General features: G+C 45.8%; 1 protein-coding gene across 1 annotated transcript in view; it reads left to right on the top strand.

Annotated features, from left to right (window-relative positions):
• LOC147683537 (kyphoscoliosis peptidase-like) overlaps window positions 1-27,238 on the top strand; it is a 341,732-nt gene that overhangs the window by 231,339 nt on the left and 83,155 nt on the right. Inside the window, exon 6 of the mRNA XM_086942545.1 lies at window positions 1,660-1,850. Within this exon, the coding sequence (XP_086798671.1) occupies window positions 1,660-1,850 (191 nt within the window). The remainder of the gene's footprint in view (window positions 1-1,659; window positions 1,851-27,238) is intronic.

Genomic DNA, 27,238 nt, shown 5'->3' with positions numbered 1-27,238 from the left:
CTACACTGTAAGTGTATAACGATTTCCTCTCCATGCACAAGATGGCCATGGACCTCCGCTTTTGGACAGAGAGACAACCATACACAGATGCAAGGTTAGAAAGTGTATTGGACTGAGCTCCTGCTATGCACTGATCTATTATGAGCCTTTTCTGCTGTTGGGTGGGTCTGCAGCTGATTTGATGGTGGGAGCTTCTTTCACTCTATGGCTAGACAAGCAACATCAACCATCTGCTGTAACTGAGTGGGTCTCCTGCTGTTTTCCCGCATCTACGGTCCCTCTACACGGTCCCTCTACACAGGACCACAAACTCCAGAAGCCCCAGCGTGCGGATGCGCTATAAAGACAAGATGTGCCCTGCGGCACCTGGTAACCGCTGTACCTGTGTGGGTCCTCTGCTGTTTGCCCGCATCTACGGTTCCTCTGGACAGGACCACAACCTCCAGAAGCCCCAGTGCACAGACGCGCTATAAAGACAAGACGTGCCCTGCAGCACCTGGTAGTCGCCGTAACTGTGTGGGTCCTCTGCTGTTTGCCCGCATCTACTTTCCTTCTGGACAGGACCACAACCTCCCGAAGCCCCAGCGCGTGGATGCACTATAAAGACAAGACACACCCGCGGTGCCTGGCAGCCGCTGTAACTGAGTGGCTCCCCTGCTGTTTGCCCGCAGCTACGGAGCCTCTGGACAGGACCACAACCTCAAGAAGCCCCAGCACGCGGACACGTTATAAAGACAAAACACGCCCCGCCAAGGGCGGGCCCGTCTACTCCCGGAGAAGGCTGGGCTGGGCCCACTGGGCCCACCTTCCTTTCATCTGCACCTGTCTGAGGTACTGTTGACTTCATTTATTTTCCTGCAGCACACATGGGGAAAGTAAAGGGAATAAAAGAGAAACTTGGAGGGGGGTTAGAGCTACTCTGGACTCCTTCTTTGTAAGAGCAGCCAGCGTTCCCTCACATGAGATTGAGCTGACTGAAAGGGGTCTTTCCATTGAACCGACAGGGTCCGTCCTCAGGCCTTGTGATTGATATTCTTCCAGATACAAGGGGCGCAGATCACTCCCACTTGAATATTTCATCACTGGACCCTTCACCTATCCCACTGACAAAGCAGACAAGAGCAGGGGGTGTTTTTAGTGGTACTAAACCAAACCAAACTAAAAAAGAAATCTGACTATTATTTTGGATGGGTGACTAGCCACCTCAAGAAATAATCACTCACCTTGTACGGGTGCCCCTTTAAAGTCACTAAATTAACTTCAGCGCAAATGGAGAGTCACATTTGTGTGTCACTATGGCAGCCCCCAACGTATAGCTGGTTAATAATCATTGCTGTGGCAGAGCTATCACCTCATAAATTAGTGAATGTATGATGGATGTTTCACTAGTATGATGATAGATCAAGAAAACTGCACTTAGCTGGGATTCCTTATGACAATTTATTTATCTATTTATCTTTGTCCTCCTGTTGATAAATAGATTTATATTAGGAGCATAGACACTGGACCTTTATAGCTCCTTGGTCACCCCCTCTTTGTTTATTATAATAAATATTCCTTATGGCAATGACAACCTCTGAACCAGATGACTCATTAATGATCTTTTTTAGAATAAAATTGTTCATAACACCAATATGACTTTCTCTTGATCGTTTGCAGCTATGATGAGTTGTATTTCTTTACTCATCCAGCCATTTTTGCTGAGGATCATTTCCCCAAAGATCAGGATTGGCAGCTACTGAGCACACCACTAACCATAAAGCAATTTGAGAACAAGATGCGCCATGAAAGGGGCTTTTACAATATGGGGCTTCTGTCTTCATTTCCAGACACACCAATCATCAAAACAGGTATGGCCTAGTAATAAGTGTTGTTGCAGGGAGTGCAACATGCTTCTGTGCCCGCCCATGAGTTTGACTTCCAAATCCCCCAATTGCTTGTGGTTAACAAAAGGAATGTTATGCATCGCTTACATAGAAAGCCTCTATTGCTAACTCCAGATTCTAAATCTGGTAATTCATTGCAAGTGTATATTCTGCCACAAAACCCCCAACTAGATGATCCAACACCATTATCTGATGTGTAAGAATATAGGACCCCGTCTGGGTCACAAACTGGACACCCCTATCTGAGATGTCAATCAGCTGCTGGGCAAAAGCTTGAAGTCAGCCAAAGCGTCTCCTCTGAGCCCCAACTTTTTTGTTCCCAAGTCCAGCATACCCCTCTAGTAGGAAAAAGGAAGTTTGGGACAGGATAGCTACCAGAGGGAATGCTGTTGGTACTACCCTGCGTCCACAGAATGACATTGGGAGGAGGTGGACTGACCTCAAGTTGAGGGTACACACCAGGTACAGCAATCACCACTTGGAAGCCCAGAGGACTGGTGGTGGCCCTCCCAGTGCCCCATTTCAATTATTTCCCTAGTAGGAGAAAGTCTTGGCCATCCTGCATTGTGAGGGTTTGACATGAGTAGCTGGGTGAGTGAGATCTGGTAAGTTACACTTCAATAACTGCCACAATATTGCAATGCCCTCACAGCTCTCAACTCTGCTTTTGCTATTGTGCTCTCTATCTATTTTCTAACATGCAATACTCATAGTATCTGAGATGTTGGTTTGTCTGTACCAATGTGTAGTGTTGCTTATAAGACCAAATATATCCAACTCCATTTGGATTTATATTTATTAAGTGTGACATTCATCCCGAGGGATAATACAGCGCTAGGAAAACGTTATTCTGTTATGGGAAAGGCAAATGCAAACAGTTTAAAAGGAGGGACTTCAGCCAGACTAGTAGTAGGTAGCTTTGGTTAAGTTCTAGGGAACATTGATGTTTTTAGTTTCTTTCTAAAGAGTGAATATTCGTCCATTAGGCGAAGATCCTGTGGAAGTTTGTTGCAGTGAACGGCCACTAGTTTGGAAAAGGAACGGCCTCCTGCTCTGACCCTCTTGGTCCCCTTGATCCTTGCCAAGGCATGATGGCAGGATCTCAAGTTTCTTGAGGGAGTATACAGTTCTATTTTATCTTGCTACATGCGGGCCACTTTTATGTAGCGCTCTGTGTGCGTAACAAAGGAACACAAACTTAGCCCTTTGTTTGGGGCAGCCAAGGCAATTCCCTCAAACTTTCCGATGCAGGTTTGTATTTGCTTTTATTGCAAACCAGTCTAGCAGCAGCATTCTGGGCCACCTGTAGTCGGTAAGAGAGAAACTTGGGCATACCCAGGTATAGCACATTCCCGTAGTCAAGTCTACTAGAAAATAAAGCCTGGGAGATGGACTTTCTGCAGTTTAGGTGGATCCAAGCAAAAGGTATTTGTAATAGTTTCAGTGTAGCAAAGCTTTTACCGCACAGTCCTTGGACTTGGTCCTGCATTGTCAGTGCATTGTCAATGAGTATGCACACATTTTTCGCAACTTGCTTAGGTTCTGGGGCGGTTTCCAATTCCCGGGGCCACTAGGTGTTATCCTAAACTAGGTGTGCTCAGCCAAAAAGCCTGATCTCAAATTTTCCAGCATTCAATTTCAAGTAGTGTTCCATCATCCAGTTTACTGTTTCTGTTAGATAGCTAATTACAGTATTTTTGGTATCCTCATGCCTTTCTCCAAAGGCAGTTAGTATCTGCGTATCATCTGCATAGGAACAGATATAGAAGCTCAATTTCCTGCTAATCACAGCTAAGTAGGAGACAAAAACATTGAATAGGATGATGCTCCATGAGGACCCCTGCAGGACTCCATATTTGATAGTTTTAGATCTGGAAGAAAAGCGGCCCATTTGGATTTTGTGCATTCTGTTTAGTAGAAAGGAGGTGAACCGCTGAGGAGTTTTCAATTGTATTCCTTTTTCATGTAAGATACGCAGCAGGCGGTTGTGAGATCCTGTATCAAAAGCTGCTGTTAGGTCCAAAAGAATCAGTGCAGCAGCTTAACCTTGGTCCACCAAGGATCTAATGTTGTCTGATAAGGCAAGTAGGGTGGTTTCAATATTGTTGGCAGCTCTAAAACTGGTCTGAGAGTGATCGAAAAGTTTTTTCATTTCTAAAACATTGACTGGTTGTTTATTGACCAGTTTCTCCAGTAGTTTAGATAGATGTGGTAGTTGAGGTCTCGGCCGGTAGTTTGCTGGATCAGAGATTTCCAAGCCAGCTTTCTTTAACTGTGGAAATACAACAGTTTCCTTCCGTAAAGCTGAGAAAGAAGCTGAATCCAGAGATTTATTGAAGATATGGTTAACATCCGGGCTTAAGACCAATACAAGTTGTGAGAAGATAAAATGAGGGCAGGGGTCAAACGGGTATCCTGCTTTAACCTCGCTCATGGCTTTTGCAACCTGTTCTCCCGAGAAAGGAGCCAGATTGCTTAAGTAAGCATATGCTTTAGGGTGTGGTGCTCATCTTTCCCAGACTGTATTATTAGCAGTGGGCCGGCTATTAAAGGAAGACTAGATTTCAAGACTTTATCGGTGAAGAAGCTGTTGATTAACTCACAACTGTTGGTTGTAGGAGTCATAGTATGGGACATACTAGTTGGTTTGCAGATTTCTCTCACTAATTTATATAGTTCTTTAGATGAATTGCAGTTATCCTCTTTTCATTTTGCACAGTTGTTGATAAATATATTTGTATTTCATGGATATTTTGGGGTAATATATTTTTTAGGAGGATTGATACGCAAGTAGTAGATATTTGAGGTCCTATATAAATACCTTTAATGAATAAAATCTGCATTAACTACATTTTGAGCGGATAAGAATTCCACTCTCGGTTTCAGGATAGCCGGACTGTCTGGCCAGGACAATGACACTGTGGGCACAAAGCACTTGAGAGAATTGGGCACTGGATGAATGTGTCCTTCCTCAGTTCTAGCTACATGGGGTGGGGCACTGAATGTAAATTCTCCTCCTCAGGGCCCTCAAGAGCCTGACTGTAAGAGTTAGGTATGGAAGGGAGAGTGCTTAAATTCTCCTAAGGCAATGTTTTCTGAGTTATAGTCTCTTAAGGCATCATTCTAACCCGGCAGCTTCTTCCCTCAAAAGATTCACATTCTTCCCAGCTGAAAAAAAAGCCCCTCTGCTCCTGAGGGCTCCATTAGGAAACACCCAATGGGAAACACCAACAATTATGTGCAGTAAGACCAAGCCTAACTTTGCTGCATTTCAATGTCACTCAAAGGAGCACTACACTGTAAGTGTATAACGATTTCCTCTCCATGCACAAGATGGCCATGGACCTCCGCTTTTGGACAGAGAGACAACCATACACAGATGCAAGGTTAGAAAGTGTATTGGACTGAGCTCCTGCTATGCACTGATCTATTATGAGCCTTTTCTGCTGTTGGGTGGGTCTGCAGCTGATTTGATGGTGGGAGCTTCTTTCACTCTATGGCTAGACAAGCAACATCAACCATCTGCTGTAACTGAGTGGGTCTCCTGCTGTTTTCCCGCATCTACGGTCCCTCTACACGGTCCCTCTACACAGGACCACAAACTCCAGAAGCCCCAGCGTGCGGATGCGCTATAAAGACAAGATGTGCCCTGCGGCACCTGGTAACCGCTGTACCTGTGTGGGTCCTCTGCTGTTTGCCCGCATCTACGGTTCCTCTGGACAGGACCACAACCTCCAGAAGCCCCAGTGCACAGACGCGCTATAAAGACAAGACGTGCCCTGCAGCACCTGGTAGTCGCCGTAACTGTGTGGGTCCTCTGCTGTTTGCCCGCATCTACTTTCCTTCTGGACAGGACCACAACCTCCCGAAGCCCCAGCGCGTGGATGCACTATAAAGACAAGACACACCCGCGGTGCCTGGCAGCCGCTGTAACTGAGTGGCTCCCCTGCTGTTTGCCCGCAGCTACGGAGCCTCTGGACAGGACCACAACCTCAAGAAGCCCCAGCACGCGGACACGTTATAAAGACAAAACACGCCCCGCCAAGGGCGGGCCCGTCTACTCCCGGAGAAGGCTGGGCTGGGCCCACTGGGCCCACCTTCCTTTCATCTGCACCTGTCTGAGGTACTGTTGACTTCATTTATTTTCCTGCAGCACACATGGGGAAAGTAAAGGGAATAAAAGAGAAACTTGGAGGGGGGTTAGAGCTACTCTGGACTCCTTCTTTGTAAGAGCAGCCAGCGTTCCCTCACATGAGATTGAGCTGACTGAAAGGGGTCTTTCCATTGAACCGACAGGGTCCGTCCTCAGGCCTTGTGATTGATATTCTTCCAGATACAAGGGGCGCAGATCACTCCCACTTGAATATTTCATCACTGGACCCTTCACCTATCCCACTGACAAAGCAGACAAGAGCAGGGGGTGTTTTTAGTGGTACTAAACCAAACCAAACTAAAAAAGAAATCTGACTATTATTTTGGATGGGTGACTAGCCACCTCAAGAAATAATCACTCACCTTGTACGGGTGCCCCTTTAAAGTCACTAAATTAACTTCAGCGCAAATGGAGAGTCACATTTGTGTGTCACTATGGCAGCCCCCAACGTATAGCTGGTTAATAATCATTGCTGTGGCAGAGCTATCACCTCATAAATTAGTGAATGTATGATGGATGTTTCACTAGTATGATGATAGATCAAGAAAACTGCACTTAGCTGGGATTCCTTATGACAATTTATTTATCTATTTATCTTTGTCCTCCTGTTGATAAATAGATTTATATTAGGAGCATAGACACTGGACCTTTATAGCTCCTTGGTCACCCCCTCTTTGTTTATTATAATAAATATTCCTTATGGCAATGACAACCTCTGAACCAGATGACTCATTAATGATCTTTTTTAGAATAAAATTGTTCATAACACCAATATGACTTTCTCTTGATCGTTTGCAGCTATGATGAGTTGTATTTCTTTACTCATCCAGCCATTTTTGCTGAGGATCATTTCCCCAAAGATCAGGATTGGCAGCTACTGAGCACACCACTAACCATAAAGCAATTTGAGAACAAGATGCGCCATGAAAGGGGCTTTTACAATATGGGGCTTCTGTCTTCATTTCCAGACACACCAATCATCAAAACAGGTATGGCCTAGTAATAAGTGTTGTTGCAGGGAGTGCAACATGCTTCTGTGCCCGCCCATGAGTTTGACTTCCAAATCCCCCAATTGCTTGTGGTTAACAAAAGGAATGTTATGCATCGCTTACATAGAAAGCCTCTATTGCTAACTCCAGATTCTAAATCTGGTAATTCATTGCAAGTGTATATTCTGCCACAAAACCCCCAACTAGATGATCCAACACCATTATCTGATGTGTAAGAATATAGGACCCCGTCTGGGTCACAAACTGGACACCCCTATCTGAGATGTCAATCAGCTGCTGGGCAAAAGCTTGAAGTCAGCCAAAGCGTCTCCTCTGAGCCCCAACTTTTTTGTTCCCAAGTCCAGCATACCCCTCTAGTAGGAAAAAGGAAGTTTGGGACAGGATAGCTACCAGAGGGAATGCTGTTGGTACTACCCTGCGTCCACAGAATGACATTGGGAGGAGGTGGACTGACCTCAAGTTGAGGGTACACACCAGGTACAGCAATCACCACTTGGAAGCCCAGAGGACTGGTGGTGGCCCTCCCAGTGCCCCATTTCAATTATTTCCCTAGTAGGAGAAAGTCTTGGCCATCCTGCATTGTGAGGGTTTGACATGAGTAGCTGGGTGAGTGAGATCTGGTAAGTTACACTTCAATAACTGCCACAATATTGCAATGCCCTCACAGCTCTCAACTCTGCTTTTGCTATTGTGCTCTCTATCTATTTTCTAACATGCAATACTCATAGTATCTGAGATGTTGGTTTGTCTGTACCAATGTGTAGTGTTGCTTATAAGACCAAATATATCCAACTCCATTTGGATTTATATTTATTAAGTGTGACATTCATCCCGAGGGATAATACAGCGCTAGGAAAACGTTATTCTGTTATGGGAAAGGCAAATGCAAACAGTTTAAAAGGAGGGACTTCAGCCAGACTAGTAGTAGGTAGCTTTGGTTAAGTTCTAGGGAACATTGATGTTTTTAGTTTCTTTCTAAAGAGTGAATATTCGTCCATTAGGCGAAGATCCTGTGGAAGTTTGTTGCAGTGAACGGCCACTAGTTTGGAAAAGGAACGGCCTCCTGCTCTGACCCTCTTGGTCCCCTTGATCCTTGCCAAGGCATGATGGCAGGATCTCAAGTTTCTTGAGGGAGTATACAGTTCTATTTTATCTTGCTACATGCGGGCCACTTTTATGTAGCGCTCTGTGTGCGTAACAAAGGAACACAAACTTAGCCCTTTGTTTGGGGCAGCCAAGGCAATTCCCTCAAACTTTCCGATGCAGGTTTGTATTTGCTTTTATTGCAAACCAGTCTAGCAGCAGCATTCTGGGCCACCTGTAGTCGGTAAGAGAGAAACTTGGGCATACCCAGGTATAGCACATTCCCGTAGTCAAGTCTACTAGAAAATAAAGCCTGGGAGATGGACTTTCTGCAGTTTAGGTGGATCCAAGCAAAAGGTATTTGTAATAGTTTCAGTGTAGCAAAGCTTTTACCGCACAGTCCTTGGACTTGGTCCTGCATTGTCAGTGCATTGTCAATGAGTATGCACACATTTTTCGCAACTTGCTTAGGTTCTGGGGCGGTTTCCAATTCCCGGGGCCACTAGGTGTTATCCTAAACTAGGTGTGCTCAGCCAAAAAGCCTGATCTCAAATTTTCCAGCATTCAATTTCAAGTAGTGTTCCATCATCCAGTTTACTGTTTCTGTTAGATAGCTAATTACAGTATTTTTGGTATCCTCATGCCTTTCTCCAAAGGCAGTTAGTATCTGCGTATCATCTGCATAGGAACAGATATAGAAGCTCAATTTCCTGCTAATCACAGCTAAGTAGGAGACAAAAACATTGAATAGGATGATGCTCCATGAGGACCCCTGCAGGACTCCATATTTGATAGTTTTAGATCTGGAAGAAAAGCGGCCCATTTGGATTTTGTGCATTCTGTTTAGTAGAAAGGAGGTGAACCGCTGAGGAGTTTTCAATTGTATTCCTTTTTCATGTAAGATACGCAGCAGGCGGTTGTGAGATCCTGTATCAAAAGCTGCTGTTAGGTCCAAAAGAATCAGTGCAGCAGCTTAACCTTGGTCCACCAAGGATCTAATGTTGTCTGATAAGGCAAGTAGGGTGGTTTCAATATTGTTGGCAGCTCTAAAACTGGTCTGAGAGTGATCGAAAAGTTTTTTCATTTCTAAAACATTGACTGGTTGTTTATTGACCAGTTTCTCCAGTAGTTTAGATAGATGTGGTAGTTGAGGTCTCGGCCGGTAGTTTGCTGGATCAGAGATTTCCAAGCCAGCTTTCTTTAACTGTGGAAATACAACAGTTTCCTTCCGTAAAGCTGAGAAAGAAGCTGAATCCAGAGATTTATTGAAGATATGGTTAACATCCGGGCTTAAGACCAATACAAGTTGTGAGAAGATAAAATGAGGGCAGGGGTCAAACGGGTATCCTGCTTTAACCTCGCTCATGGCTTTTGCAACCTGTTCTCCCGAGAAAGGAGCCAGATTGCTTAAGTAAGCATATGCTTTAGGGTGTGGTGCTCATCTTTCCCAGACTGTATTATTAGCAGTGGGCCGGCTATTAAAGGAAGACTAGATTTCAAGACTTTATCGGTGAAGAAGCTGTTGATTAACTCACAACTGTTGGTTGTAGGAGTCATAGTATGGGACATACTAGTTGGTTTGCAGATTTCTCTCACTAATTTATATAGTTCTTTAGATGAATTGCAGTTATCCTCTTTTCATTTTGCACAGTAGTTTTTTTTGCACTTTTTTGAGCATTGTGGTAGCTTCACAGCTCCCATTTATAGATCTGTCTATCATTGCTATCTTTGGATAGTCTCCACTTATGTCCCAGAGATTTACATCCCCTTGTTAATATTTTCAGTTCTGATGAATATCATTTCTCTGATTGTGTTTTCCTGCTGACTTGCTTTCTAGTTTAGGACCGCACTGATTCAGTACCTTGGTAATCTCATTATGCAGGCATTCCTCCTCTGCCTGGGTAGAGAGTTTTCTAACGATGCTTGGGTCGCATGGGGAAAAGTTTGCAGCGAACAAATTGGGGGTGATAAGATTCCATGGTCTTTTTACCTTTGCTGATAGTGTGGTAATGTGGGTTGGCTTAATTGGAAGGTTAAAAGAAAAGGAAATTAGGGAGTGGTCATTCCAAGACAGAGGTGTAAATTTGGAAACTTTAATAATCTCTATGTTGGAGAAAAAAAGGTATAGTGTGTGCCCGGCCATGTCTGTTAGCCCTTTGATCCATTGTTATAGCTGCAGTATATGCATATCATTTTTCAAGTGTTTTGCCCCAGGGTCCCTAGAATTTTCAAAATTAACATTGAAGTCACCAATAGGTAGGAAGTGTTTATGTTTTATGCATGGGGAAATAGTTGGGACAGCAGTTTGGTACTGAAATTTGCCATGTAACCGGGGTGATTGTAGACTACTGCTCTACCAAGTAGTTAGTGTTCCCAACTGGACACTGAAAAAGCAAGGATCTCATGTTAGCCAAAGTGGGCCACTAACTGGAGAACGCAGGTAAAGCTGTCTTTGAATGAGATGGCTATGCCCCCTCCCTTCCGTCCCTTCTTATCCCATTTTAATAGCTTATATCCAGCTGGTAGGGCAGTGGCAATATCGGGGGAGTTATTCTCATCTAGCCAAGTTTCAGTAATGAATGCTAGGTCAGGTTTTGTGTCTGCTAAGATGTACCAGATTTCAAGGCGATTTTTAGGAATTGACCTACAGTTGAAATAAATTCAAGTCATTTAGAGGCTATCCAAACTGATAGCTTTCCTAGTGTATTGGTCAAGTGTTGCTTAACAACCCCATTTACAGTGGAGGAATGAAAATGGACACTCTGTATCCCCAGGAGATGTTTTCATACAAGGGTTTTGTAATCTGGCTGTGGTTTTGCCAATTTCAGAAGCATTTCTCTAGAGTATTTGTGATAAGTACTACTGTTTTGTAGTACAGGGGCAGGGTTCGTGGCCCCTGGTCCTGGTCGGTCGCGGGCGGGCGCAGACTGCTTGCCTTTGGTGCGGCTGCTGCGTCCGTGCTGAAGCCCTTTTTTTCTAGTCTCCTATGTTTGAACAACTAGACTGTTGCCCCACCTCCAGCGCTACTTCAAGTAACCTCCAGTTTGCGCTGACTGCGGTATTGCGCCCTCCCACTAGGGCCAAATGTGGGTAAGTTTCAAACCACAGAAAATGATGTATTCAATCACCTTATACAACTACAAAGTTCAACTATCAAGTAGAAGTAGTACATTTGCTATATAATCACCTAATATACTACTTACCCATCCTGACAGAGGAAGTCAGGAACTGAGGATTCATGTATATAACCCCAACGAACAAAGGAAAATATCAATTCAAACTGAACGTCCTATGTTTGCCTAATGCTATTGTTTGTTAAAGTTTCCCAAAAAGTACTCACATAAAGGTATTCGGCAACCAATCACAATCTTCATCAAACAAATATTATGTTGTCCAACATATACTGTGAACAACGTGACAATCATTCGTAGTGTTGCTCCTGAAATCAACAAATCAATTCACCAATATATGAATTCCACTTCAATCCCAAATTCTACATGTTTACCCCTTCCTACTCCTACAGTAAACATCCATTCTCAATCAGTCTCCACTAGTCATTAGCACACATTAATCCTTATTACATAATTAGATAAACATAAAAGCTTCTGTCACACTCCCATAATTCACTCATTTTTAACCCCCCATATAATACCATAAATACTGCACACTTAAACCCAAATCCTCACCAATCACAAGCCCACATACCACCAACATACCAGTCAATTAACACTAGTCCAAAACCGTAGACCAAATCCAGACCTATCATCATCATTTATTCACAATACATTCAAACTACTCCATTAAGTAATTCCAATCAATCATACCTAATGAGCTCCTCAGACATCCATGTTGCCTGAGGCAACTTCCTAAATTCATACTGTCCACATCAATAGCTCACAGTTATCCAAAAGAAGGTATCATTACCACATTGGAGAAAACCAGTCCAATCATGCATAACTGATACCCACGCTCCCCAAAACAACATAAATCTATTCTTTTCGCATCACGCTTGTAGTTACATACCTTTACATGTAACGCATTCACTTAAATCAGATCAAATCAGATTTCCAATCCATTTGACTTCATAAATTAAAACAATAACCTATCAAACTCACTTTCATTAACACACTAACACAATCAAACATGCACAGTAACTGTCAGTACACTCTCACAAACATTCACCTTTAACATACCATATTGTAACGCGTCGTGTAACTTCCACAAAAAAATCAAAAGTGGCAACCAGAAACACAGCAAAATTGAAAAACTGCTCTCACCAATCACACCCTCTCATATCCCTGCTACACAAATCACACAACAATTTCAAATTTTTGTAGGAAAAGTACAAACCTAATACTATCATTCATACGTAAATAGTTCAGAATACTACATTGGATAATTTCTAACCAATCACAAAATACAAACACCTCCCAGCACCTGACACCAATCTCCATTCAAAGGTGCCTTCTGCGTTATTCGAGGCAGTATAATTGATTCATCAAGCCTGTGAGAAGTTGGCCTGATATGTAGTGCTCACTATTCTAGTGATCACTGTGTATCATTCCAAACGACCCTTATTGATGATTGGTTGTAAGTCAACCATAGACCAGCTATCCTAGTAGCGTGGACAAGAGCAGTCTTTAGGCTAGACTCTAGAGGGCATGTTAAGCCAGCTGTTATACCATCACATATACCCCTTGAACACCAAGTGAAAGGACACCACACAAGTTGTTATGAAAATAAAGTATATTTATTTAGAACACAACAGCCCTGGACTCTTTATGAGGACAGGGCGCTAAGCACAATACAAAGCTCTTAGGAAAATACGCAAAGTCGCACAAATTACACAAATGCCCGAGGGGCACGAAAAACCATATACTCTAAAATTGGAATGCGAAATTACTAGCAGGTAAGTACTACTCTAATAGGCTTTAGGATCGCTAGGACTTGACTACTGAACCTTCAGATTACTAGCAGGAGGCCTAGGGAGATCGGGTGCAGAGTGTGCACTCTCACGCGGGATGCGGGACAAAGTCTATGGATGCTAGTTTTCGTAAAGTTAGTGTTATCGGACGAATCCGACTAGGTAGAGCTGAAACGAAAAAGGATCTGGACCTTTGGATAGCAAAGCTATGCTGGAGCACCAACATGCTGAGTTTACCTAGCCCAGGGGCTGCGGATGCATAGGTCTGGAAAGACGTCGGGAATCCTCGTTGCAGTCTATGGAGCCTGAAAGTAGAAGTTGCTGGCAGGCGACCAGTGTTGAAGTTCGAAGTGATCCAAGCCTGGATCGAAGATGGAAGACACCTGTAAGCAGAGGGGACCAAGTTCTGAATCACTAGCCAGTGATTAGATGAGCACCAGGATGGCACCGGATGGAGTCACCTCGACCAGGTGAGTGGGCGACGCTGGGCTCTGCAGTCTCACGGACCAGGAGGCGTTGTCGGCGACCAGGATGGAGGTGCGAGCTGTCCCACGATGGTATCTGCTGTCGACGTCGCTGGACCCAGGATTGGGGCAACAAGTCTTGGCAAATGCAAGCCCACGCGGTGGACTTAAAATGGCGTCTGGAGTGGACCAGGAGGGTCCGGGGTGCTCCTCTGTTGGAGGGGAGCAAGGGCCAGTCTGGAGCAACCAGACTAGCGTTGAAAATGTCGTCGTTCATCGTTGAGAAGGCCACAAGCCAGCAGGCAAGTAGCCAGACAACGCGGTGAGCAGCAAAGAGCAGAAGGGCCCCACGCAGATCTCATGGATGCTGGAGGGCTGGACTTCGGTGCTGGAGCTGCTCAGGGTTAGGGCTTCTCACACCCCAAAGCACTCACTCGAGGATCCCTCGGCGGTCGTGCTGGGCAAGCGTCGTGCAGTCCTGAAGATGGCCGGTCCCTCGAAGGTCTCGTCACACCCACAAATCTCAGCTGGGCTGATGATGCAGGTTGAGGTCAGAGGTGCCAGGGAAGCCGGTTCTCGTTGAGCTGGGCAGTCTTGATCCGGAGGAGAGACTTACAGCAAACCGCAATGCTTGGATGCTGCCTGCGGGTGCAGGGTGGTTACTCCTTAGCCACAAGGGAGAGTCTTCTGAAAGGTTCAAGAGTTCTTTCGTGGAAAGTCATCAAGATTCAGAATTATCTAATTTGGAAGGGGTCCCCGCTCCCACCTTTATACTAAAGAAAGGGGCTGGTACGGGACTAGGTCCTGCCCATGGGTGGGACCAGGAAGGGGGGTGGTTACACCCCTCTCCCATGCCGGACTTTCCCCAGCTCAGGGGCTGGAGTGCCCCTGGAACTGGTTCTAGCCGGCAGATGCATAGTGAGCACCGGGGTGCCACTTGCAGTCACCTTCCTATTCAGCCCTGCCTACCTTGGATACACAAAACCCTGTCTGGGTCGGTGCTAGCACCGCCCCTGACAGGAAACGCTTTGTCCAAGCTCTCCTCTCTGGAAGGACTCCCAGCAGCAGGAGGTCAGACTTGTGTCTGTGGTGGCAGCATCCATTTTGTGATGCTGAGGCTCGAGTTCACTTTAACTGGGGTTCACAGTTACATACATGTCGTGTCCCTCTAGAAGGGTGGAATGCTAGGAATGCTAACCCCGTCGCCAGAATTGGCGAGGGGTTAGTATTCCAATTCGTATGACACCTTACTCGACATGTTTTGATAAAGCGATACCAAAGATAGCAAATAACCGCGAGGATTATAATGCACTTAAGAGTATATGGTACGCGTTATCATAGAACAGCTATTAGGACTTGGTTCCGCAAGCTGCAGACGGGCTCAGCTCATGCCAGAGCACCATCTCACATGATTCCACGCACTCTGCCTTCAGGATTGTTAAGGCCTGCCATAGGAGTGACTGATAGGAATCTATGTGTCTATTTTAGGGTTAGATATAGGTATCCTATATCTACAGCAAAGGGTGATTACACCACTTTGCCCCAGCTGTCGTGCAGCGAGTTGTGTCAGATTTAGATGGCCAGCCAGGGGTGGCATAATACATGCTGCAGCCCCTGGTAGGCCCTGGGTACACCTATGCCCTGAGTTACAGGGTCTGATAAGGTGGCCCAGTACCAATTGGATATGTACCTAAGGTACATGGAATACATTTTACAGAGAGAGCAGTAGGCCTGGGGCCCTGAATAGCAGGAAAATAAATAGTCGAAAAACCAGCAAAACACCAGGCAAAAAGTTGGGGGTAACCATAGTCAGGTATCCACCCTCCTACAAAGCCCATACCAATCATCCAAAGACATTCAAAAAGAGAGTAACCACTTCATTGGTGAGAAACCGTCCAATTATACCTAACTCACACCTCAATACACCTAACATCAATCTTTACTCCTCGCGCATCATATTGAGGATCATGTGACTATTGTAGTCAGGGCCTGTATTCTTAATTCGTCTTGCCTGCACCAATCATTTGCAAGTCTGGTTTAAATCTGTCACGATTGCCGAAGTCAAGACCGGCAAGATGGCATACGCGAGTAGGTCAGGCAAGCTTAAAGCCTGACTCTCCTACGACAACAGCGCTTTGCGTTCAAGTGGTGTTTTGCTTCCGGTCGTCTTCATTTTCTCTGGCCGTCGCGTTCCCCTCACTCCCTGCGTCGGGACTTCTGCTGTGCCTCCATCACCTGCATTTGGCACCGGAAGCCCGTCTTGTGTATTGAGGACTTGCCTACTTGCTGTTTTCCACGTCACCTGCATTTTCGGCTCCTCTTGCTCCTGTGCCTTTGGATATTGCTCCTTGCTCTTGTCAAGTTGCCCCGAGTTGGACTGAGACACCTCTTTGTACCCAGCATCCCTCTGGCTGACCGGACTTTCGAGTCCTTGCTCCAGTTGGTGGGCCGGACATAGGGGATCAGCGTTCCGCTGACTGGCCGGGCCAATTGATGCCTGGTTCCGCTGGTCAGCCGGACGTCTGGGCTGCTTGTTCCACTTCCTGGCTGGACTCCTTGGCCTCTATTTCCGTTGGCCAGCCGGACCTGGAAGCAGTCTCCTACAGGACATTTGGAATCACCAGACCGTGGACACGGTAACAGCGCTATTGGCGCTGCATTTCTATGTTATTTCTTTAACAACCTTAATTGAGTATTCCTGAACATGACAAGAGGGCTTTTTATCCCTCAATGTTCCGTATGTAGTCAGACGCACAGTGAGACATCCACAGGATAATATTTTCTCTTGGTTTTGAGCTAGTACAGGTGGGCTACTTATTTTAATACCAGATATACTGGAGTGTAACATATTTGAATACTCACAACTTTATTTCTTTCCATGCAGTCAGACACTCGCTCAACACTACACCTCTTATCTTCATTTCTACGCTATAGAAGGGATCAGTAAGGTAATCATAAAGTTAATCCTTTGAGTATAGTCCATAGAGTGATTACATTATCTTCTAACCTATTGTCCCTATCTTTCAGCTTTCTTTGTTTATGACGAGAAGACCTGTGGAGTTTGTTTTGCGTCAAGGGATCTCTTCCCTACCTACCTTTGTTTTGTTTCCCTTCTTCCTCTGGATTACCATTGTTGATTGGCAATAGTCAATCCCAATAGGTGATTGGGGGAAGTTGTGGATCTTTCTTCAGTTCCGTGGCGTTTCCGCAGAAACTAAGGTGAGAACCTGACAAAATCTACACATATATCAATCCAAATCCTTTTCAAAAGATGACGACCCATTCAACTATATTGTATCCAATTGAACCCCATTTTTTATCCTGCACTATCCTAAAATATCTAATAACATATAGAACCTCCACCAACATCAACCTTACCCCAAACTCATAACAATGAACACCAGCTTCCTTGATTTCAGCTGCCTGTAGCAATCATATATGGACTTCATTCAAAACAGCCAATCGCCAATGTCCTTCCAAAACCTTTATGTAAAATGATCAGTCAATAATATTGATCATCATCATCTAGACATGTCAAATTTCCATCCTGAAATCCTCTGGCAAATTCTAGCCCCTATAAACAACTGTTGATCTCAAACAGGAGCAATTTAATGCCATTTTCCAATATTATAAACAAACATATCCCTTACCTCATTATCTATCTAAAACATATTCATATCAAAATCCATTCATAACCACCCTTCACAGTTTGATATCTATATTTATCTTAAAAAATATTCCTCCATTCATTCACATTAACTCGACTAATATCAAAACAATCTTACCCAGTCACATTCTTCAACAGGTCTCAAGAAATAATGTCATTCATTCTCGTTATTGAGCCCTTTCTCCAAAGTTCACAATCTACTAATCTACCTCACCTTTGATTGGCAGAACCTCAATTCCATATCATCACTTCATGGATCATTCTCAATCCTCTGTAACCCATAAAACGTAAAATTAATTTTGTCTTGGTGGGGTTCTTTAATATGTTGGGCCAGAGGAGAACGCATATCTTGATTCTTGATAGCCCTTCAGTGTTCTTGTATCCTGATTTTCAGGGTCCTCTAGGTACTTTCAATGTACACCATAGAACAATAACAAATAATTTAAGCTGGGCGGAGTTCACGAAGGAACTCTGCAAAGTGCAAAAAAAGACTCTGCCTCTCTACGCGGATCTCCGCAAGTAGCAGAGTGCATTAGATAAATGCCATTTGCTGTAATTTTCAGCGCCAGGTGCTTGTCCGCACCGTGCAGTCATCGCGAACCACACCATGCACAGCGCAAGCGGGCGCTGCTTCCTTTCTGTTGCACAAGTAGATTTTTACTCAAGTCGCAGCTTTCTCAACACAAATGGACGGTTTCTCAATGTGAGTGGTCACGAACATATGCGACCTCGCGTAATAAGAAATCTGACCCCCCGCGTTGAGAAATCTCGCTGGGAGGTTGATTTTCCACACTTGCACTCGCCATCTTCATGTTGATGATCGCGAACAAGGAAAAATCTCGCCAGGAGGTGGATTTTTCTTGTTCGTGCTCGCCAACTTGATGTTGACGAATGCGAGTGAGGAAAAAAAGTCTGCTCCGCTAAGCAGAGCGGAGTTTTTCAGAACTCTGCGAGCTCTACGTTATACGGAGTGCGCAAAAAAAACTCTCACTTCGCGAGCAGAGCGGAGTTCACTGCCCAGACTTACAAATAATTGCATATATCACATAGGCACTATTACAAGTAATACATTGTTGAATGTGTTATATCTTAGCCTTGTTCTATCTAAAATTCCTGAACTTGTTTAGGCCATACTGACAAATGACAGTTTCTCCAGCTGTGGAATCCCTTAAGTGGACCAGATAACCAATTATAAGGCAATAAGCCTGCCTGGGGCAGTTTTCTGGGGACCAGTACCAATTGTGTAGTACCCTGAGAAGGAATTTGAGGCAAGAGTCTCAGAGTATCTGGTTGTGGGAGCAGGGTAAGTCTTCCCATTCTGTTGGGGCATTATCTCTACCCAGGGTAACTTGCCACTTGGTCCTGGTCTTGGACATGATAAGTTTTGAATAGACGTCTATAATAAGAACTCTGTATAGGCCTGAGATCAAACGCCTTTGCCCACCCCACAGATGGAGATTATGCTGGATGGGGGAGATCAGGGGGGAGTTCTACCAGCAGGGGACTAAGCATGGAGTGGAGACAATGGGAGATCTGGCAACATTTCCAGTAGTAGGTTTGGGTGAGGTTACATTCCCTCCTAAGCAAAAGGAAGGGCTGGTTGATATGTACCACTCTCTTTTTTCACCAGCCCCGCTAGTAAAAATGGGAGCCGGCAATGTGAAGAGCAGCATTGAGTCAAACAGTTGCTGTTCTGTGGAGGATAGAATCAATCCCTATAAGGCTGTGGCCTGACTTCCAGGCTGCAGCGGTACTGCCAGTATTGGGTTGGTCTTCCAGGGTGGGAAAGACATTGGGAGATACCACAGTGGGGTAGGTCACTCTGAGTCTGTGAGTTAGTGCTCAATAACTACGCACATTGGGGCAGGCTTGGGGTCTCCCATAAAGGGCGTTATTTGAGAGAGCTGGAAAGCCAGATAATGAGTGGAGATGTGCGGGAGGTGTACTCACCAGCTATCATATCAGCCCACAAACACAAGACCCTCAGTGTGGGGTGTCCGCCTCTTAAGAAATAAGAGCAGATTTCAGTCTTTACATCTAGCAGCATTCCTCCGGGTACCTTCAGAGGCAGTACGGCAAAGACATAATAATATATTGGCACCACCACCATCTTTATTGTTTGCACACAGTCCCAGATGTAGAGGTTTAGATGGTCACACTTTGAAAGCCCTGCTTGGACCGTTAACACAGTGGGTGGGGAGGAGTTTATCCTCCACTATCCTGTGAGGCTGCTATTGATAAGATATTGATTGATATTGGTATTGATATGGATTCCTGTTAGACCTGGCACCATTGGACTGGGTCTCCCTACCATTTTTGCTGTTGCCTCATGTATTTTGTCTGGTGTTAGATGCTTTGGACATTGGGCCACTACTGTCCAGTGCCACAGTGCAAGTGATCCCTATTGTAAATTGATGTATTAATCAGTGGTTCCATGATTGGCTGATTTGGTTTACTTGTCAGATCCTAGTACAGGGCACTGAGTGTGCCCAGGGCGTGTAATCCAAATACTGTTGGTGGGCCTGCAGCACTAGTTGTGCCACCCACAGAAGCAGCCTTGTAAAATGTGTCTATGGTCTGCCAGTACAGAGCCTGCGTGCAGTCTGATACTGTCATGCTGACTGGGCAAGTGCACCCACTTCTCAGTCCCTAAACCTTTCCTTTTCTTCATATCAGTCACCCCTATAGTAGGCCCAAGGGCAGGGTGAATTGTAAGGATAAGGTAGGACAAGCCCTGGAGTGTGTAGCATGTCCTAATAGTGAATTACAGCCATTTTCGTTTTTCACTATTGCAAGGCTACCTGTTCTCCATAGGCCAGAATGGGCTGTAAGAATTGTTCCATTTTATTATCCTAACAGGCTCAGAGAACATGGTAGAAATTCGAGTTTAGTATGCCTGAGCTCAGAATAATAAAATACATCTTTTCGTGAAGTTTATTTAAATATTCTGTGTTTCCAAATTCCACTTTTAGAAAGTAGGTCTTTGCTTGTCTAACCATTTAAACCTGCCTCTGCTAGGATGTGTATTCCTATGTCTGGTTTCATGAAGTGCCAGGGCTGGGGAATTCCCAGACACAGGTTGAGTCACCCAGTGGCGAATAGAAAGATCTGCATCTAGTTGGGAGGGAGGAGTGCACCTGAACTCTGAATAGAGCTGTGCCTGCCTTCCACTATGCTGGCTCCACCTCCTGGGGAGCGGCTGATGTCTCTGCCCTGCACACTGAAAGAAGAGGAGTCCTGTCAAAAAAGTGGTCCAGGACTGTACTTGCCTTCCACAATGCTGGCTCTACCTTCTGTGGGGCGTGTGATGCTTCTGCCCTGCACTGTGAAAGGAAAGGAGAAGTCTGGTAAACAAAGTGCTCAGGAACTGGTTTGGAATGGGCACAGGCCCCTCCCCCCTCAGAGAAAAAAGTATTTTGGGGTATAAATATCGGGACCCTGCTCCCAAGAAATTAGATCACTTTTGGACTACAAGAAGAAATCTTTACTGAGGAGAGGAACCTGAAGAAACTGAGGTGAGACTATTCCCAAGCTGAAGTGCTGCTTGGGGGATTGGCCTGCAGTGATTGCCTTACTACCAAAGGAAGGAGAAAGGAACTTTGTGTACTTTGCTATCAACTTGTGAAGGATCTCCAAGGGCTTGGAAAAGAGCTTGCCTCCTGCTGAAGTCTCAGGGACAACATACTTCACCCCCCAGCTCCCCAGAGTTCTTTTAGAAGTGCCTGCTGCTGTTTTGGGCCTTCTGAGGAACTGGAAACGCAACTCAATGAGAAGAAGTGTGTCGCCGTCGCTGGGCCTGCAGTCGCAACTCTGAAGGAGGGTGTCGCCCCTGGAACTGTCGCACTGCATCGCATCGGAGAGAAGTGTGCCGCAACGAAGAGGAAGCGTGTCGCCGTCGCTGCTGCTGCCATCACAACTCCGAAGAAGGAGGGGGTCGCCGCTGGAGCTATTGCACTGCACCGCCTCAGGAGAAGAATCTCGCAACGAGGTCGGAGCGTGTCTCCGTCGCTGTGCCTGCCGTCGCAACTCCGAAGAAGAAGGGTGTCGCCACTGGAACTGTTGCACTGCATTGCATCGACCAAGGGCACCTCGTATCCCCGAGAAGCGTGCGTCCATCAGAGCTGCTGCCGTCGCATCTTAGATGTCACTGCTGTAGTTGTCGCATTGAGCAGAAGCTTCACGCATCGTGGGAGAAGAGCGTCGCCGCTGGAGCTGCTGCCGTCGCATCGTAGATGTCGCCCATGTAGTCCATGCATCAGACTGAGAACTTCTCGCATCCCCGAGGAGCGTGCCGCATCTGGAAGATCTTCACGTCTTAATTTCTTTGTACCAGAACTTTGCAGTATTTCCCATTGCTGCGACATTGCTTGCCGTGAAAGCACAACGCAACCTAAGGTACATTGACGCAGAGGGTTGCATCTAAGAACTGAACTGAACTAGGCTTAAATCTACCATCTTAAAGTAATCATAGTGTGTATTTTTGTCGTTTATGGTCTTATAGTAACTTTATTTAAAGTCTACTTATTTATTTATTTATTTATTTATTTATTTATTTATTATAGAGTTTTGTATAGCGCGAATGTGGTGTCCATTTGTAGTGTTGTCACTGGGTTACTGTATGTGGTCACAACTGCTTAAAACACCTCTGAAGTAAAGTCTTGACTGCTCTCGCCACGCTACCTAGAGGGTGAGGAGGGGTTATTTTACGAGTGTAATCCCCCTTATCCTGACTAGAGGAGAGGATCCCTGTCACAAGTACCTACCTGTGCCAACAAGAGACCCCCAAATCTAACAATTCCCAAATATTTCAGCCCACGGGACCTCATTTGTATGGAGTCAAGTCCTCATGGTCTCTTTTGACAAAGGTATTGCCTTGCTTTTTGTCCAGTTAATTTTATAACCTGACAGCCGGGAAAAGGGAGCAATGAGCCTCCAAGGAGGATTGCTGTCGAGAGAATAGGAGGATATCATCAGCGTATAGTAGGACCTTTACCTCACAGGGGCATGCATTTATCCTCTTCACCTTGTCAGACTGGCACAAGGCAGCTGACAGGGGCTCCATCACAAGGAGGAACAGTAGAGGGGAGAGGGGACAGCCCTGATGGGTGCCCTGGTGGATTGGGAAGCACAAAGACACAAAGCCCCTCACATTGGACCATGGTGGATGGGGCATTGTAGGAAAGTAGGATCTACTTCTTATGGTTACCCCCACTTATTACTAAATACAGCTTTTGACTAGTCAGACTGGGATCCTGCTAATCAGTACCCCAGTCTATCTGTTTTCTGCTTAAACTGTTATGCTATGTACTTACTTAGGCACATTCCAGATTGGAAACGGGTGTAACCATGTCAGTCCTAGTATATGGTACCCATATACCCAGGACATAGGTAAGCCAGAAACCTCCCATGGGCTGAAGCATGTACTATGCAAAATGAAACTACAGGCCTGCCAGTGCAGCATGTGTAAGTTGGTGCATGCACCACTTACTTAAGATATAGGTTTTCTATATTTAAGAGTCACTGCACTTAAAACCTATAAGTCACCGCTCTAGCAGGCCTTTATAATCCTGAGGGTAGGGTGCTTGGTTCTAAGTGAGAGGGTGCCACTGCATGAGCAGAACACCCCTGTAACCTACAGAGTCCATTCTCCTGGGTTGTCAGTGAGGCAGCCATTTACAACATATAGAGTGGCATTATGCGACTGCATGGTAACCAACTCTAAAAAGGCAGAAACTAACCTTATTGTGTTTGGTGTCAAACATGTTGGAATCATACACCACACCGGTAACCAGTGTGGGAGGTATGGTTCAACCCCTCAGAAGCAAGCTTTGTGGGATCCCTGTGTTCCTTGTACCAGCTTTCTAGTCCCAGACAGCACAAAATGATTGCTGTCGACCAGAAACACATTTCTGCCCCCCCTGCTGCTGAGCCAAACTCATATATTTACAACAAGGGGTGGTGAGGGACAGAGTCTCTGAATTAAACAGAATACTCTCACCCAGTCAAGAGATCAGGGCTAGATCCAACACCGTTTTTTAGCTCACTGCACCATCCCAGTTTCAGAACCTGGCTGTATGCAAATTAGTCTGTTCCTGTCCCAGTGCATGATGGGAACAGGGCAAACCAAACTACAAAAGCCAATTCTTACACTGGGAAGGAAACAAGCTACCGGGGACCGGTTTCTGGCATTTCAGCCTCTTCGGCCCGGCTTGCTTGAATCCTGATGGTGCAATGAGCAAGGGACTCACATCTGAGTATACCCTTCCACGCTTAGGGTGGACAAAAATATTTACAACAAGGGGTGGTGAGGGACAGAGTCTCTGAATTAAACAGAATACTCTCACCCAGTCAAGAGATCAGGGCTAGATCCAACACCGTTTTTTAGCTCACTGCACCATCCCAGTTTCAGAACCTGGCTGTATGCAAATTAGTCTGTTCCTGTCCCAGTGCATGATGGGAACAGGGCAAACCAAACTACAAAAGCCAATTCTTACACTGGGAAGGAAACAAGCTACCGGGGACCGGTTTCTGGCATTTCAGCCTCTTCGGCCCGGCTTGCTTGAATCCTGATGGTGCAATGAGCAAGGGACTCACATCTGAGTATACCCTTCCACGCTTAGGGTGGACAAAAATATTTACAACAAGGGGTGGTGAGGGACAGAGTCTCTGAATTAAACAGAATACTCTCACCCAGTCAAGAGATCAGGGCTAGATCCAACACCGTTTTTTAGCTCACTGCACCATCCCAGTTTCAGAACCTGGCTGTATGCAAATTAGTCTGTTCCTGTCCCAGTGCATGATGGGAACAGGGCAAACCAAACTACAAAAGCCAATTCTTACACTGGGAAGGAAACAAGCTACCGGGGACCGGTTTCTGGCATTTCAGCCTCTTCGGCCCGGCTTGCTTGAATCCTGATGGTGCAATGAGCAAGGGACTCACATCTGAGTATACCCTTCCACGCTTAGGGTGGACAAAAATATTTACAACAAGGGGTGGTGAGGGACAGAGTCTCTGAATTAAACAGAATACTCTCACCCAGTCAAGAGATCAGGGCTAGATCCAACACCGTTTTTTAGCTCACTGCACCATCCCAGTTTCAGAACCTGGCTGTATGCAAATTAGTCTGTTCCTGTCCCAGTGCATGATGGGAACAGGGCAAACCAAACTACAAAAGCCAATTCTTACACTGGGAAGGAAACAAGCTACCGGGGACCGGTTTCTGGCATTTCAGCCTCTTCGGCCCGGCTTGCTTGAATCCTGATGGTGCAATGAGCAAGGGACTCACATCTGAGTATACCCTTCCACGCTTAGGGTGGACAAAAATATTTACAACAAGGGGTGGTGAGGGACAGAGTCTCTGAATTAAACAGAATACTCTCACCCAGTCAAGAGATCAGGGCTAGATCCAACACCGTTTTTTAGCTCACTGCACCATCCCAGTTTCAGAACCTGGCTGTATGCAAATTAGTCTGTTCCTGTCCCAGTGCATGATGGGAACAGGGCAAACCAAACTACAAAAGCCAATTCTTACACTGGGAAGGAAACAAGCTACCGGGGACCGGTTTCTGGCATTTCAGCCTCTTCGGCCCGGCTTGCTTGAATCCTGATGGTGCAATGAGCAAGGGACTCACATCTGAGTATACCCTTCCACGCTTAGGGTGGACAAAAATATTTACAACAAGGGGTGGTGAGGGACAGAGTCTCTGAATTAAACAGAATACTCTCACCCAGTCAAGAGATCAGGGCTAGATCCAACACCGTTTTTTAGCTCACTGCACCATCCCAGTTTCAGAACCTGGCTGTATGCAAATTAGTCTGTTCCTGTCCCAGTGCATGATGGGAACAGGGCAAACCAAACTACAAAAGCCAATTCTTACACTGGGAAGGAAACAAGCTACCGGGGACCGGTTTCTGGCATTTCAGCCTCTTCGGCCCGGCTTGCTTGAATCCTGATGGTGCAATGAGCAAGGGACTCACATCTGAGTATACCCTTCCACGCTTAGGGTGGACAAAAATATTTACAACAAGGGGTGGTGAGGGACAGAGTCTCTGAATTAAACAGAATACTCTCACCCAGTCAAGAGATCAGGGCTAGATCCAACACCGTTTTTTAGCTCACTGCACCATCCCAGTTTCAGAACCTGGCTGTATGCAAATTAGTCTGTTCCTGTCCCAGTGCATGATGGGAACAGGGCAAACCAAACTACAAAAGCCAATTCTTACACTGGGAAGGAAACAAGCTACCGGGGACCGGTTTCTGGCATTTCAGCCTCTTCGGCCCGGCTTGCTTGAATCCTGATGGTGCAATGAGCAAGGGACTCACATCTGAGTATACCCTTCCACGCTTAGGGTGGACAAAAATATTTACAACAAGGGGTGGTGAGGGACAGAGTCTCTGAATTAAACAGAATACTCTCACCCAGTCAAGAGATCAGGGCTAGATCCAACACCGTTTTTTAGCTCACTGCACCATCCCAGTTTCAGAACCTGGCTGTATGCAAATTAGTCTGTTCCTGTCCCAGTGCATGATGGGAACAGGGCAAACCCAACTACAAAAGCCAATTCTTACACTGGGAAGGAAACAAGCTACCGGGGACCGGTTTCTGGCATTTCAGCCTCTTCGGCCCGGCTTGCTTGAATCCTGATGGTGCAATGAGCAAGGGACTCACATCTGAGTATACCCTTCCACGCTTAGGGTGGACAAAAATATTTACAACAAGGGGTGGTGAGGGACAGAGTCTCTGAATTAAACAGAATACTCTCACCCAGTCAAGAGATCAGGGCTAGATCCAACACCGTTTTTTAGCTCACTGCACCATCCCAGTTTCAGAACCTGGCTGTATGCAAATTAGTCTGTTCCTGTCCCAGTGCATGATGGGAACAGGGCAAACCAAACTACAAAAGCCAATTCTTACACTGGGAAGGAAACAAGCTACCGGGGACCGGTTTCTGGCATTTCAGCCTCTTCGGCCCGGCTTGCTTGAATCCTGATGGTGCAATGAGCAAGGGACTCACATCTGAGTATACCCTTCCACGCTTAGGGTGGACAAAAATATTTACAACAAGGGGTGGTGAGGGACAGAGTCTCTGAATTAAACAGAATACTCTCACCCAGTCAAGAGATCAGGGCTAGATCCAACACCGTTTTTTAGCTCACTGCACCATCCCAGTTTCAGAACCTGGCTGTATGCAAATTAGTCTGTTCCTGTCCCAGTGCATGATGGGAACAGGGCAAACCAAACTACAAAAGCCAATTCTTACACTGGGAAGGAAACAAGCTACCGGGGACCGGTTTCTGGCATTTCAGCCTCTTCGGCCCGGCTTGCTTGAATCCTGATGGTGCAATGAGCAAGGGACTCACATCTGAGTATACCCTTCCACGCTTAGGGTGGACAAAAATATTTACAACAAGGGGTGGTGAGGGACAGAGTCTCTGAATTAAACAGAATACTCTCACCCAGTCAAGAGATCAGGGCTAGATCCAACACCGTTTTTTAGCTCACTGCACCATCCCAGTTTCAGAACCTGGCTGTATGCAAATTAGTCTGTTCCTGTCCCAGTGCATGATGGGAACAGGGCAAACCAAACTACAAAAGCCAATTCTTACACTGGGAAGGAAACAAGCTACCGGGGACCGGTTTCTGGCATTTCAGCCTCTTCGGCCCGGCTTGCTTGAATCCTGATGGTGCAATGAGCAAGGGACTCACATCTGAGTATACCCTTCCACGCTTAGGGTGGACAAAAATATTTACAACAAGGGGTGGTGAGGGACAGAGTCTCTGAATTAAACAGAATACTCTCACCCAGTCAAGAGATCAGGGCTAGATCCAACACCGTTTTTTAGCTCACTGCACCATCCCAGTTTCAGAACCTGGCTGTATGCAAATTAGTCTGTTCCTGTCCCAGTGCATGATGGGAACAGGGCAAACCAAACTACAAAAGCCAATTCTTACACTGGGAAGGAAACAAGCTACCGGGGACCGGTTTCTGGCATTTCAGCCTCTTCGGCCCGGCTTCGGCCAAACTCAAGCAAGGGAGGGCAGAACAATA

This window comes from Lissotriton vulgaris, chromosome 11 (genome assembly GCF_964263255.1).
Source record: "Lissotriton vulgaris chromosome 11, aLisVul1.2, whole genome shotgun sequence".
NCBI lineage: Eukaryota > Metazoa > Chordata > Amphibia > Caudata > Salamandridae > Lissotriton > Lissotriton vulgaris.
Note: the sequence above shows the minus strand (reverse complement) of the source record. Positions and strands in the feature narration are given on the sequence as shown.